The sequence below is a fragment of the Anopheles maculipalpis genome, chromosome 3RL (genome assembly GCF_943734695.1).
Source record: "Anopheles maculipalpis chromosome 3RL, idAnoMacuDA_375_x, whole genome shotgun sequence".
NCBI lineage: Eukaryota > Metazoa > Arthropoda > Insecta > Diptera > Culicidae > Anopheles > Anopheles maculipalpis.
Genome location: NC_064872.1, coordinates 55459663 through 55475006, shown reverse-complemented (window position 1 = coordinate 55475006; position 15344 = coordinate 55459663). Strand labels below are relative to the sequence as shown.

Sequence of the window (15344 nt, the reverse complement as noted above, 5' to 3'; positions counted from 1 at the left end):
GTGTGAAAAGTAAGGGTGGTTCGCAAAGCGTTCCCGAAACCTTATGCACGATCCATTTTCCAGTGTGAAAAGTGCATCCCGGGCGTCGAAGAAAACGTGTTTGTACGTGTGTGATAATTGTGTGCTATAACGCTACGACGGGTTGTGCATATACGAAAGGCAATTTTGCATGGATCGGTGAGCCTTCTTCTGCCGTGTGTAAAAGTCAACGCACAGCGAAGAAGCAGAAAAAGTAGCCCGTCATATAATAGCTCCTGGGGCGGGGACGTGAAAGGGCGAGAGATGCAAGTGTAAAGTTGGAAGTGTATGTGTGTGCGCCCGTGCGTGTATCTCCTCTGCCTGTCCGAATCGCGGTGTACATCAAGTGCGTGTGTGTGTGCATGTGTATGTATTGTGCTTATATTATCTGTATGCATCGTTGATCCTGGCAGTTTCCTGCCTGTTTCGCGGCCTACTCTTGCCGCCGGTTGTGCGTAGTGTGCAAAGTTCCCGTCAATATTGCGCTAATGTCCCCGTAGTGTGCAATGGGCAAGAATCGCAAGCCGAATACAAATAATTGTCCGTCTCAGTGCGCAGTGATTTCTACCAAGAACGTGTTCCATTTGCGGTGGATGTGCTAGAACCAGCAGCAAAGTGTTTCAATCTGGACATCAAATCATTGTGGCTATTGAAAGAGTATTATGTGAAATTGAACCAGTAAATAAAATATTCACTTCCATATTATAGAGGTAAGCTTTGTAAATCAAGTATAAATAAGTATGTTTTGTTATGAATTGTTTAGGTACGTTCGGTTGTGTGACATTGAGTTGTATTTTCGGTTGACGATTTTTTTTTTCAAACTATAAACCATGTGATTCACACGCGTTAATATTTGTTTAAAGCGAATATTTATAATTTTATAATGAAATTAACGTTTCATGTAGTTGACTTTGAATCTGTTTAATTGGTTATTATACCCTGTGATGGGCGATTCTTGAGCGTTAAAAAATCATATTAAACTGTTGAATTCCTTCATCGCATTGGTTTTTTAGATTTCATTAACAAATTGAATATTTTCTTGGTTAAGATTAAATCGTTACTTTTAACTTTTTAAAACCTTGAAGTAAAATGTTCATGATTTTATTTTCTTCTACTAGCGTAATGAAAAATACGCCATCAACCAACGTGTAGGATCTGCCTTTTTTTTCGAATTATTTTCAAAACCTCATACCACATGCTTATACTCTTTTGATTTCGAAAGTATATGAGCAAATTCCTTTCTATATATTACATTGTAATTAACATTAAAGTATTCAAAAGTGTACTACTATGAACATGTATGGCTCCGACCAATCCCGTGCGTAAAGTGTTAAATTTACGAGGACTTAAGTTTTTAATTTTAATCGTCATTTCGCTGCTACGAGATTGGAATGTTCTGTTCTGGAACAGTTTGTTTCTTTAAAGTCATTTTTTACTATTATTGCTTTACATATTTTAACTGCTTATAATGATGCATTGTTGACTTTAACCATGCACCTTTTTTTAGTCATCAAATCTTGTAACATGACAAACTAAACAATGAATTTCACGAACCGGGTGCATATCATATGTCTTGTTTGTGCTCTTGTGCAGAATCGTAATGTTAGAACGGGAGAAAGGACCTGAATAAAAGTAGAGAGATTGTTTGAAGCCTGCCCAACAATTTATTGCCTCAAGGTTTCCTCCAGGAAACCCCGCTGCACTACTAGAGATAGAAAAGGACATAAGGCGATGTCTTCCGAGGCACCCTGTGCGTGGAAGACAATTGAGCGAGACGAACCGAATCCCCGGAGTCTCTCTGGACTTGTTTGATTTGATGTGTTATTCAATCTCAATCCAAGGAGCGTTCAATCAGGATTGAAATTGTGTTGCATGTGTTCGGGACTCTGTTTCGGGGCCCAGGCTGTTAAATCAGGATAATACATACAATCGTGCACGCTGTTTTGCGTAACACAGCTGTAAACAACATTAACAGCAGTTGGTGTATTCCGTGGTAACGCGTAGAGACAATAAACGAGTTGCAAACATAAAGGGTGATAACGCACAAAAGCTCCTATGTGTATCGCGCGCGGTTCATTTCAACCCCGGCCGGCGTGTAGTATAAACTGACGCGCGCGCGCGTATGCGTGTGTTGGTGAGCAGCAGCAGGCCCGTCGTGTGTTTGTACAAGGAAAACAGAAACATAGAATGCACGGGTATCCATTTTTATTACAACACAGTTTAACGCGTCACTTTGGTTGGGGTGCTGCTCTGCTTGGAGGGCTAAGAACGAATGAACTTTGAGGGAAAAATCGTGCATGGAGTGTATCAAAACAGCAGCCAAAGTGCACAAAAACAACGATCGCAACGTTTGCTGGTGCTGTGAAAGGCGCAAATGATCGTTGTGATTTAAAATACACGACTCAATGTGTGTTGCTTTTTGACAGCAGAAAATCACTGCAACTCGTCCCCCTAAAGTGTGCGTTGGGTTGTAATTAATAAGGGATTCCATAGTTCTTGTCTTTTTTGTGGAAACATGATGGAAGAGGGAAAGCAGCGTGCGTATCGTGGGTGTGTGTGTATATGATGTTGTTAAATTTGATGTGAAAAAGTTTGTCGAAAGCCTATTCTAATGTTGTTTGTTTGCTACGCACAAATGGAAATTGGTTGAAAAAGTTGTCACGAGCGAAGAAGAAAGGCCGTAAAGCAGAAAGAGAAAGAGAGTGTATGTGAGAGAGTGAGAGAGAAAGAGAGCGGGCGAGATTGATAGGTGCGCGAGCGTGTTTGTGTGTGTTGTTTTGCAGCAGCAGCAGCAAGCAGTTTCGGTGGTGGTAGCAGTAGTAGTAGTAGTATGATGATGCGGTATACCATGCACGAACGATGATGGGATCTTCGCTACACGATAAAACCGCGGAGACGGAGAGCAGTGTTGGCCATCGGGTGAAGATGTGTGTGGATGAGAAAGCACTAGTTTTATGCTACGTTTTTGTATGGCTGTATATCCTGTAAAGGGCGACCCAACGACCGCTAGCATCGGGAGGGATATTTGCTGTATGGAAATCACCAACGGGTGGCTGCTAGATGTGTTAAATTGTTTTAGTGTAAATCCTATTTACACGAGAATGGCCGTATTTATTGTACTTTTAAATATTTAAGAACTTTATGTGAAAAATTACAGACACCATTTGTGCGTTGATGCAAATACGTGAGTTTCTGGTGCATGATTGTGTGCTGCTGATACTTATATTGATGAGATGGTGCTTAATAATTGTTATATTACTCCATGCATAGTAATGCTCATAACATAATGCACGCACAAACGTATCAAAACGTTCTATTAATTATTAAGTGTGGTAATTTTAGGTACAGATGTGTATAACTGATGCAAAATCATTAAAATGCAAGTGCTAATCATCAGAAAAATCGAAATGCCATAGCACATGCTGAATCCGAAACCACAGCATCGCTGTTGATAAGAAGTTGGCCAGCTACTATGCTGTCCTATTCAATCAAATGCATTTGAAACGATTGATACATTTGTCCGGTAAGCAATTTTATAAAAATGGTGAATACACGGGACACCGCAAAATTTACTAAAAATATTAATTTCTTTAATGATTAATGGATGAACACAGATGAATTTAATTCATGATTTATTATTAACGCTAGTTTTTTTTTAATTTCCTTTTATTTTAGATTAAAATGGTATTGCTGGCCCAAGGGCCGTGGCCCTTCGAGACTGTTGCCCTACTGCAAAATAACTGGAACGTTGATCAAATTATATCCGACGATCGTAGTTGCTATCGTTACCCGTGCTCCGTAATATCCACAACCACAAAATCCACCGTTTCGGCAACAGAGCGACGATTGTACGACAAACAATTCTTCCAAAGGACAACCGAATCGCCCGTTGGCTGCTTACAAGCCGAGGAAAAGCTTTTGCGTGAAGCGAACCGGTCTACGTTATTATCATCGCCGTTTAACGTCGCCGCTAACGTGACTAGAGCAAACCGGTGGCTAAGATTGTTGATGGGCCCGCTGGCGGCGGAAGCCCCGCATTCTTTCACTGCATGGATTCAATGAGTCGCAACGAGGCGAACAGCAGCAGCCACCACCAGAACAAGGTGGTCTTAATGAATCAAGGAACTGATAGCAATAACGAAGGAGCTAATAATCTAACAAGTAGCGGTAGCACAAGTAACAGCAGCAGCGGCGGCGCCAACAGCCACAGTAACAGCACACGAGGCAACAACAGCAGCAGCAGCACTAGCAGCAGTAGTAGCAGTAGTAGAAACAATCTTATTAGTATAAGTGGTAGCAAGAGCAATAGCAGCAGCAGTGAAGTCGTCGGTAACCCTAGCAACGAATCGTTCAGCAGCAAAGGGAATCCCGCTCTACATCAGCAACATCGTCTTCAGCAACATCCGGTGCCGAGTTCGCTTGATCCTGCGTCGGTAGAGTCTGACCGTGGTAGCTACAACTCGCTAGTAGTGGGTGTTGTTGGGGTGGTGCCGACTGCCGTCCCTTCTGCGACGTCATCTGCCGCAGCGGATATTAAGGATTCTAATTTTGACGACGACAACGAGTGGGACGTAGGGATAGGAGATTTAATAATCGATCTAGACGCCGATATTGAAAAGACTGGTGCCAGTCAGCAGCAGCAGCAGCAACAGCCACAGCAACAGCAACAGCAGAGACAGCAACAACAGTCTCAACAACAGTCGAATTCAGGTGGTGGTGTGCTGCAATTCCTAGCAACCGGCAGTGGCAGTAGTGGCGAGCCCACATCAGTCATTTCGTCAGTAACTGCACCTAGTAGCAATCAAGCACGAAGCGGAAACGGTTCGGGAAAGAGCAGAAAAACAAGTCCGGCTAGTGTTTCAAGCGACACTAGAGAGAAGCATACATCGTCTAGTGCAGGAGGCACGGCGAGTAACTCGAAAGGACACCATCATCATCATCATCACCATCACCACCATCATCATCATCACCATCATCGTCACAAGCAGCAGCAGCAGCAGCAGCAGTTGAGTGGTAGTAGCAGCAGCAATAATTCCGGTAGTAGTACTAGTTCGAGCTCAGCAGAGAAAGGTGGAGATTCGCAGGCTAGAGCTTGTGCGTCTAGTAATACTGCAACGGGTGGTTTAGATCCCGCTGTTGTAAGCACTGCTCCTGCTTCTTCTGTAGCACAAGGAGTTAGACCTCATTCGGGTAACGACACAACCGACAACAGTGGTAGTTCACATACCCACGGTGGTAGCCGAAGTAAACAAAACGCACCGGCGGGAATCAGCAGCAGTACCAGCAATACCACAATGTCTTCGACTACCAGCAGCTCGGGCAGCAAGTCGACGACCAAATTGTCCGTTGACCACCAAGCAACCCTGGACAAGGGGCTTAAGATGAAAATCAAGCGCACTAAACCGGGCACCAAAACGTCCGAAGCAAAGCACGAAATTGTTAAATCAGATCAAAATGGCACAACACCTACAACAGCCACATTAAGTGCGGCCGGCGGCACAGGTGTCGGCACGGCAGGCATTGGATCGTCCGCAGCCCTAACAAGCACGACCGGTGTTACAGGTATAACCACAGCGTCTTTGGCAGGCACAGCATCCGGGTCGTTGCCGGGTGGTGTTGGTGGGCTGGGTGGACCATCGATGAACGCTAGCAGCGGAGGTACAACCACTGGTCATTTAACGACTGATTCCGATAGTACGGGTATTGGCAGTGGAGGAACAATTGGAACGGGAGGAGGAGTCATGAATTCGGGTCTAAATTCGTCAACGGGTGGTGGTCATTCAAGTAGTGGATCGGGAGTAATTGGATCGGTTGTCAACTGTGGCAACAATGCTCTCAATAGCAACACACCCAATGGCAGTAACAACAGTAGTTTAAGTATGAGCAACAGTGGTAACACTGCCAGCAATAGTGGGACTGCCAGCGGGAACAGCATTAATACCGGCAGCATCGTTTTGGGTAGCTCTGGCAAAAAACATTCATCCCAGTCATCCAGCAGCATGGGCACGATAGGAGGCAACAGCAGTAGTGGTGGTGGTGGTGGTAGTGCTAGTGGCAACGCTCAACAGCAGCTGAGCTCTAACATGCTTACATCGCAACAGCAACAGGCCCAGCTGCAGCAGCACCAACAACATCCACAGCAAGGGGCTCAAAGTGGTTCAAATAAGCGGGGCAGCAGTAGTCATCGGAGAGACAAGGGGAAGGATAAAACTACACATCACAATCAACGGGACAAGAATGAGCAGCAGCAGCAGCAGCATCAAGGATCTGCCGCTGGTGGTGGCGGACCAGCGGATATTGGTGGGATCGGTCCAGGCGGACTACCCAGCAGTCGGTCTACCAGTAGTAGTAGCAGTAGTAGCGGTGGCAGTAACTGCATTTGCGTTGTTAATCACGATGTACAAGTAAACGGGTTACTTCAGCAACAGCAGCAGCCCTGCTCCAGTGCGTCCTGTATATATGCCAAGTCTGGAAGCAATAGTGGTGATCATGGCAGTGGTGGCAGCATAACACTTGGTTCTTCGCACCGAATGGGAGCAGGAGGAATCATTCCAGGGAGTTTAAGGTACGCTTGAGAATCATAACGATTAGTATCCCGAATACCCAGCAATGATTTAGGACATTTCAGCAGTCCTATTAAACCAAGTAATTTTGTTCACAATCTTCACTATTTCTGAAGCCAAATGATTAACTTCTAATATAATAGAGTTAAAATTCGATCTATTGCGTAGTCCAATTCTATACTTATAAATGTTAAGTTGGCATCTGTACAACATGCCTGAAGTAATAGATGGTAACCTCCTCGCAAAGCAATTCGTGGAGCAGATTAAATAAGGCCCAACATCGTCTTGTACTCATAAATCGTTGCAGCTATTTAAAAAAAATCGCTGTGCTGGAGGTATTACAAGCATTGTAGAAAGTAAGATAATAGTGATCATCTACACATATATTATTGAATCTGTGAAGATGTGGCGGATGAAGGGCTATGAGGTAAATTAATAGTTACCGTACTGAAATAAACCTTAAAAAAATCAGAAATATTGTGGAAGGAGAATGGAGAAACTACTACAATGACGAGCTGTAATCTTCTCCATGTCACGAAAATGCCACTGGGCGATCTAGCCCGTTAAGTATTTTCAGATCGCATTAGGACAGTACTAGGCCGCGATCATCGATATCGTGGATATTTGCAGTAGGCAGAAGAAAAGAAGATAACTATTAATATGTGAAATATGACATGTTTCCTGTACGGAGGGTTTTTATGTTTCCTTTCTCCGTTCGTTGTACCAATTGCAACAAATGAATTACAATTTCATGTTTTTACAGTGTTGGAGCCGGTACGAACTCTGGCAGTAGTGCAAACACTCCGAACGCTCCTGGCCCACCGGTGCTTGGAAAGGACATCAATAAGGTAACAAATTAATACTGCGATCATCGTGTGCATATCTGTATTAAAATTTGTTTTTTTTTTTCAATTTTAGTTGCTAAACTTAAATGTCCCTAGTACGGGAGCACACAATTCCAGTGGAAATAATACAAACAACAGTAGCAGTATATCCGGCACGGGTTCCAGCAGCAGCATCGCGAATGCCAGCAACAGTCTCCATGGAGGAACCGGTGTGCTAAAGGCTCAACTGCAGGCTGGATCCATGGTAGGATCTGCCAGTGATGCTTCCGGCTCGACAACAGCAAACATGATGGGTATGGAAACTAAATGCAGAGTCCATTGGATTTTTTGATAACTAACATTTGTTCCTTTCTTTCTTTCATAAAGGTGTTGGAATGTATGCGGGAAGTGTAACATCCTCACCGAACCTTTCGGCGGCTCTATCAGCACACGACGACAAAAGTGGTTCGAGCCCTCCACCCGCCAAGCGTCACAAGGGCGAACGGAAGGAAATGGTGGACGTTTGTGTTGGTACTTCCGTTGGCACAATAACGGAGCCGGACTGTTTGGGTCCTTGCGAACCGGGGACGTCCGTTACGCTTGAGGGAATCGTTTGGCACGAAACTGAAGGTGGTGTTTTGGTAGTGAATGTTACTTGGCGAGGCAAAACCTACGTCGGCACGTTGATCGATTGCACCAAACATGATTGGGCGCCGCCAAGGTAAAGTTTTGGTGCTATTATTGAAAGAGAGAGAGAGAGAGAGAGTGTGAGAGAGAGAGAGAGAGAGAGAGAGAGAGAGAGAGAGAGAGAGAGAGAGAGAGTGGGAGCATCGCAACTTTAACTAATACATTGTGTTGTTTCAGGTTTTGCGATTCCCCAACTGAAGAATTAGACTCGAGAACACCAAAAGGACGAGGCAAACGGGGACGCAGTTCTGCGTTGTTGCCATCGAACGATCTTAGCAATTTCACAGAAACGCGAAGCTCGGTATGTATCAGAAAATTCAGCTTGACTTAGTTGCTGGATAGTATTATTTTAAAAGCAACATTTTTCTAATCCTACTGTTAGAACAACTATTTGCTTTTTAAATCATACCATCATTGGGTCCTAGCAAGCGCATGTTTTTAACTTTTTCTTTTTCTTTTTTTCATATGACAGATGCACAGCAAGTTAAGAAATGGTGGTTCGAAAGGCCGCGGAGGAAGAGGAGGCATCATTGAGCCGAATGCTGCAAGTAGCGTTGCAACCGGTGGCACAAAACTTCCAACGCTCACAGCCAGTGCAAATGTTCTTGGAACAGTAAACAATGGTGGATCGCTTGGTGCAGCCAATACGCCATCGACTTCCCCGGTAGCTTTTCTTCCGCCACGGGCAGAAAAACGCAAATCAAAAGATGAGTCGCCTTCTCCACTTGGCGCCGGCAGTGGTGGTGGTGGTAGTGGTGGTAGCGGATCAGGAGTCGGCAGTAACAATGGTGCACAGAACAACACCATGAGCAATAATGTGATAAACCCAGCGGCTGTAAATATAGGCAGCAACAGCTCCGGCAATGGAGGAAATGGTTTTAACAATGGATCGAACGCCGACGGCGGTGGCCACACGTCCAATACCGCATCAATCGTTAATCTCGTAACGGGATTGAATGTACAGGTAAGTGGTGGTGGTGGTGTTGGTGTAAGCAGTGGAAACGGTAACATAACCGGCGGCGGCGGAGTTGGGTCGGCCTCCAAAAAGGCGAAAAGCAGCACTGCTGCGGCGTGTGCTATTTCTCCAGTGTTACTCGAGTGTCCTGAACAAGACTGTAGCAAAAAGTACAAGCATGCCAACGGGCTAAAGTACCATCAGAGTCATGCACACGCGGGAAGCGCCTCATCGATGGATGAGGATTCATTGCAAGCGCCCGAGTCCCCGCAACGAATAGCACCTTCTCCAACAACCAACAACACGACACCGTCGCCACTGTCCATGGTCGTCGGCAGCAATACAGCTCTTCCTGCATCAGGCACAGCTCCAGGAGGTGGTGGTTCGTCGTCTACGGGCAACAACAGTGAGCTCGTGCTAGCCCTGTCTGCTACGTCGGGTGGATCCGGTTCCAACTCTGCACTAGCGACATCAACTGCTCCGTCACCATCACCAACGGTGTCCGGTTCTACTTCCTGCATTTCAACGATGTCTAGTCAATTGTCACAACAAAATTTAGCATCTAAACAACAGTCTGGGCTTGGCACAAATAATGCCAACACAATCAACAATAGTTCCGCCGTGGGTGGTGGAATGAGTTCACAAGACGCCAATGCAGCGACTAGCAACATTCTACACCTGCCATCTTCTGCCGATCAAATTGGATCATCCGCTGTACCTACGGCGTCTCTTGGTGGCAATGAACAGCAAGATGTTGCTTACGGCACCACTGGTGATACGTCGACAGATGGAGGTTCATCATCAATGAATGGTATGGCATCTCAATAAAAATGTCCGTCGCAACGGCTCAGCTTAGTCATAAATTTTCAATATTTTCACTCTACAGATGAAGATCCAAGTATAACTGGTGTAGCGGGAGGCTTGAATGTTAATGCACCGGTGGCAATAGCACGATCGCCGGCAGTTAACATTGGAATGTTATCAAATCCTCCTGCATCTACACCTTCTACTCCCGTGGATGGTAAGACATTGATCACATGATTGCTTTTATGTACACACATATTAATGTATTTTAATCAATTTGCATTTCAGCTCATAAACCTCCGCATAGTTACACTAAACAGAAGAAGAGTCGCAAATCGCCCGGTCCCTCCACCAACACCGATTATGATGCGCTGGCTTCGTCAGCGGCTAACCGTACCGAAGACGTGCAGAGTCCAGCATACAGTGATATCAGTGACGATTCTACTCCCGTTACCGATGCGACAGACCTGCCCACGGGAGCGACAGGTAAGGGTTTATGGTCTTGTGTATTCCAGTATAAGGGATTTACATTGTTTGTTTCTATCTACGTAAAAGCATTACTTGTTTTTGTTTGACCTCATGTCAGTTTTGTCAGTTTGACTGCTATAACTTTCCCTATCATACACTGAGCAAAATTGGAATAGCACCACCATGTTTTTTTTTGACACTTTCTTTTAAAAAAAAATTACAATCCCAAGTGAGAATAAAATGTGTACTCAAAATATGAGCACAAGGAGCGGCACCATAGTCTCTAAATCAATTTGACAGAGAACGTCATAATCTGAATCGGAACAATTTCGTCGAAAAATATATTTCTTCGATAGATGAGTGTCAAATTGTGATCTTTTCGGTTAATATGAAGTCCATATGATATGAACCCAATCATGTCATTTAAATGCTAGACATGATTTTAATCGTTCACAATGATTAAGACCACTAAGATAAGACTTTTACATGGGTTCATAGTACGTTTACACATGGTTAATGCAACGATTCATAAGCCTGAAAAACAAAACCTTTGAATGATATGAATGGCTAGCACATCTTGCGTATCTGTGTCTCGTGGGAAACCTATGGACCATTGTTTATAGTCTCATTTAGGAAAACAGCAAACAGTTAAACAAGTATGACAAGCTGCACCGTCGTACTCCTCAATGTTGACGACTCATGGAATTGTTTACCCTGGAGTATTGCAAAATTCGCTACGAAATCATTGCTTATCGGATTCATTCGAAAGAATACCACGCAAATCACTCAATATGTCTTAAATATGCAACTAGATTTGATTTTTTGTTGTCATGGTGATGCTATTTTTGTTTCACACTTTTTTAAAACCGCAACATTCTATGACTGCAAACTGACTCGGACTCTCCATAAGTTAATCATGTTAATTTCTTCTTCTTCTTGGCTCAACGACCTCAAAGGTCATGCCGGCCATCAAATGACTTACTAGACTGCCGATACCACGTAGTTGGTTAGTCGGTCCTCACTACGAGGGGGACGGTCTGGATGGGATTTGAACCCCGGTCCTGCCGTTTGAAGACCGGCGCCGTTGTTGCCTACACCACCGGGCCGCCCCCGGTGGTGTATCGTGTTAACTATTTCAATCGATTTTTTAACTTCCATAATACTGATCGTACAATTTCCACTAACAATGTTTTCAATTAATTTATTGCAATAGAAAAAACAAAAGGATCTCATTTGACGGAAGGCACCAGAAAACCTAACGAAGCCCCGGTGGAATCTGTGAGCAATCCTACCAACAGTGCGCCCACTGCGGGTGGTCCTCTTGGAGCATTATCCAGCTACGGTCTTTATCCCTATTACGCTGGATTGCCCCATCAGCAGCCACCTCCACCACCGCCTCCTGGTGGTCCGTACTTCCCCACGGCGGCAGATCTGGGTCCGAATAAGCCTCCACCGCCTCCGCCTATTGGTTCAGTCCCCTTACCTCACGGTGTAGCTACTAGCATTGCGCCTCCATCTGCCTCCGCCGTTGGAGGTCCGCTCGAGTACAGTAAAAACAAGGAGCCGCCGTTGGATCTTATGAACAAACCGAACAACGCAGGACCACCCCAACATCCGTTACATCAATCACAACCTCCGTCGTCCGCATTACCTCCGCCGCCATCTTTGGCACCGAGCGGACCACCTACAGGGCCGGATAGTGTGCGTACGGCTAGCGGGCTGATGTTGAATCCTTCCGTAACTGCTGGATTGTCTCCATTGACCGGAGGTCCTGATGTGAAGGATGGCTCCATACTAAATGCTGGTCCTCCACCACCCCCAGGTGGAAAAGTATTGCCTCACTACTATCCTTACAGGTACGTGTAGGGCACTCGGATGCTTTAAATTATAAAATTATTCTAATCTATATCATATCTTGTGCACATATAGCTATGTCCCACCCGGTTATAATTATCCTGGGCTCGATGCTGGTTATGGTCAGCTGTCGGTAATATCGGACGAATCCAAACACAGCCCTATTCTAACAGTCAAGGAGGAACGAATGAAAGAGAGTCAAAGTCCTAGCGAGTACAGTAAACTGGGTGCTTCTCCGGTAAGTACAGGGAACGATTATTATAAATTATTTTATAAAAATGTACTTGAATAATGCAATGTTTCAACTACAATTTATTCCTTATGAAGCTCATGGCCTCGAAACTCATAAAATCGGAATCTACGAAAGACATAAAGACTGAACCAGGCCTAAGTGGAAGTGGCGGCGCATCGTTACACGGACCCGGTTTGCATTCGAAAGATCCTCAACAAGCTGGCCCAAATCAACAACCGCCTTCCCTACCACCACAATCACTCGGTCCATATGGTAGCATGTTCCGACACGGGTTGGGCGTTGGGCCACCACCAGGTGGTCCTCCACCGCCGCCGTCCCACATCCCCACATCGAGAGAGGAAGATCTTCGAAGGTATATTCAGAGAAGAATGGGAATTATTCTGAACGATTTTCTAAAATTCTTCTTTTTTTTCTTTCGTCTAGAATGTTCAGCTACGGCGATCAACGTCGTAATCCACCACCATCTGGTCATCCCGGTGGTCCACCGGGACTACCACCCGGTCTAAATCCGAAGGACGAGCCCCACTCACCATCATCACACGGGCCAGCGCAACAGCAATCGGGGATGCTTGGGCAACCGCTAACAAGTCAGAGTTCCGGCAAAAGTTCAAAATCTTCTTCAGGCCAATCTGGTTCATCGTCCTCATCTAGTAGTGGCAAAGGGATGGGGAAAGGTTCGGACAGTGGTAGCGGAAACATTAAGCAGGAGGAGAAAGAAAGTGCCCTGAAAATGAAACAGCAGGAAGGACAAAAGCCGACAATGGAAACACAAGGTCCACCGCCACCGCCAACGTCACAGTACTACTCACCTTCGCTCTACATGAGCGCGTCTCCGTTTGGGTTTGATCCGAACCATCAAATGTACCGACAGATGCTGGTTTCAACCGCACCGTACTCTGCGCCACCGTACCACTTGCAAATACCGCGTTTCAACCATCCGCCCGAGGATCTGTCGCGAAATCAGAGTACAAAAGCGCTAGATCTGCTACAGCACCATGCCAGTCAGTACTACAACTCACACAAGATACACGAGCTTAGCGAGCGGGCAATGAAAAGTCCTACCAGCAACAGCGTTAAAGTAAGCGTATCAAGTCCCAATCTCTCGCAGCAACCCGGTTGCCAAAATCCTAATCTATGCATTCCTCCACCAAACAGTAGTAGCGCAGGATTGTCTTTACAGCAACAGCAGCAGCAGCAACAGTCAGCTGCTGCCGCGCAACAACAATCAGCTAATTCTGGTAGTGGTGGTGGTGGTGGTGGTGTTGGCGGAGGTGGCGGCGGTGGTGGTGGTGGGCCACCACCATTACAGCAATCATCGCAACCTCCTTCAACTGGTAACCATATGCAAGGTAAGAATTGAAATTATCCTGATACTGTAAACTAACAGAGTACGATCGTGGTTTTACTTTAATAAGACCTCAAATGAGAGGAAAAACATAACTAAACCTAAACATGTCAAATTGTGAAAGCTAGGACAAATAAGAATAAAAAGCTTAAGGGGAAAAACGTCACTACACTAGAGCTAGATTGTAAATGTCTTTTTCGTGATTCTCAGAGCAATTAAAATTTATGACGTTGGAATAAAAAAATTTATTGTATTTCTTAAAAGATTAATGAACAAATAATATGATTTATTTGGAACAGCTATGGTCACATAACAAGATTCATTGGTACCACGTAGTTGAATAGTCAAAGTCCTCACACTACGGGTGAACCAGAGCGTTGCATGAGCGTGAGGTGAGCTAAAGTTGTATGATAAAAATTCTAAAGAGTCTGACAAGAAAAGTCGAGTGACTTTTTTGTTTTGCTTCTTGGGCCCTGACGCAAAAATTTTCTTCCAAATGGCAATAAAGATCCTGGACTAGATTAGGTTTTTTTTTCGCAGGAAAGTCTGGTAAAATCCCTTAATTTTTTCTGTTAAGGATTATTTGGGCATATTTAACGTGGCCCTCGTATTCTAAACAAAGGAAAATTGTTCAGAATGAGTATTTGCCTATTTTTCCTTGCAAGGAAAGAACGTCTCAGCTGCTGCAGCAGCAATGTCGAGTAGCCGAAAGATTATGTTTATTGGACGTTTGTCATCTTTTTCCGGAAAGCAAAGGTTTACGCAACAACCACCAGATCTACTGAAGCCTATTTTTAACGATCTGTATTTTTGTTTTTTACAACAGAGTAACAGCGGAAAATATAAGCATGTACGAAGAGAGACATAAAGAAAAATAAAAATTCGAACAGCGAAACACACAAACGAAATTTCAATTACTTAATCTTATTCATTACTTTTCGTTGCAGGATCAGCAGTAAATAGCAATAGCGGGAGCGGTGGTAATGTAAATAGTGGTAACACCGGTCCCGGTGGTGGTCCTGGTGGAGCAAATAGCGGCAGCGGTGGGAACAGTGGTAATACTGGCGGTGGTGTTGACGGTCAAGGCAAAGATCATGGTGGCGGCAGTAGCTCTGGCAGTTCTCAACAGCAATCTTCCTCCGGCGGTGGTGGTGGTTCTGGTAGTGGCGGAAACGCTGGATCTCGAAGTCCTCCACCGCAACGTCACGTGCACACACACCATCACACACACGTGGGGCTTGGTTATCCGATGTTTCAAGCACCGTACGGAGGTAAGGGATGATCGGTAATAGTTCGTGATCGGAATTATAAATGCGACATTAACATTTCATGTTTATCTTTTCTTCGTGTTTAGCCGTACTAGCAAGTCCACAGGCGGCAGCCGTTACCGTGCTAAGTCCTTTCCAGACGGGTCCGCCAACCAAGTGAAGCAAGGAAATGTCCTATCGGTCAACGGACAGATAAGCACCGATATGTAGATTGGTAGCAGCGCGTGTTCCTTTTGCATTCTTGGGTTGTGTGATGTGTGTGTGTGTGTGTGTGTGTGAGTGAGTGTGATAAACATAAAACTGTA

General features: G+C 44.9%; 1 protein-coding gene across 1 annotated transcript; it reads left to right on the top strand.

Moving 5' to 3' along the window:
• The first annotated feature begins 3841 nt into the window (after window positions 1–3841).
• Window positions 3842–15243, top strand: LOC126563489 (serine-rich adhesin for platelets). The gene is made up of 14 exons (XM_050220133.1): window positions 3842–6583; window positions 7345–7429; window positions 7500–7719; window positions 7793–8126; window positions 8270–8393; window positions 8565–9858; window positions 9934–10068; window positions 10140–10337; window positions 11533–12175; window positions 12249–12411; window positions 12501–12778; window positions 12850–13775; window positions 14719–15042; window positions 15126–15243. The coding sequence occupies exons 1-14, from the start codon at window positions 4068–4070 to the stop codon at window positions 15197–15199; spliced, it is 7314 nt and encodes a 2437-aa protein (XP_050076090.1). The 5' UTR covers window positions 3842–4067; the 3' UTR covers window positions 15200–15243.
• The last annotated feature ends 101 nt before the right edge of the window (window positions 15244–15344 follow it).

Bases quoted from the DNA above. Each gene is read 5' to 3' on its own strand.
- LOC126563489 (XM_050220133.1), top strand. From the start codon at position 4,068: ATGGATTCAATGAGTCGCAACGAGGCGAACAGCAGCAGCCACCACCAG. The intron at 10,338-11,532 runs GTAAGGGTTTAT...TTATTGCAATAG, and splicing joins CCTGCCCACGGGAGCGACAG to AAAAAACAAAAGGATCTCAT. The intron at 15,043-15,125 runs GTAAGGGATGAT...CTTCGTGTTTAG, and splicing joins GTTTCAAGCACCGTACGGAG to CCGTACTAGCAAGTCCACAG.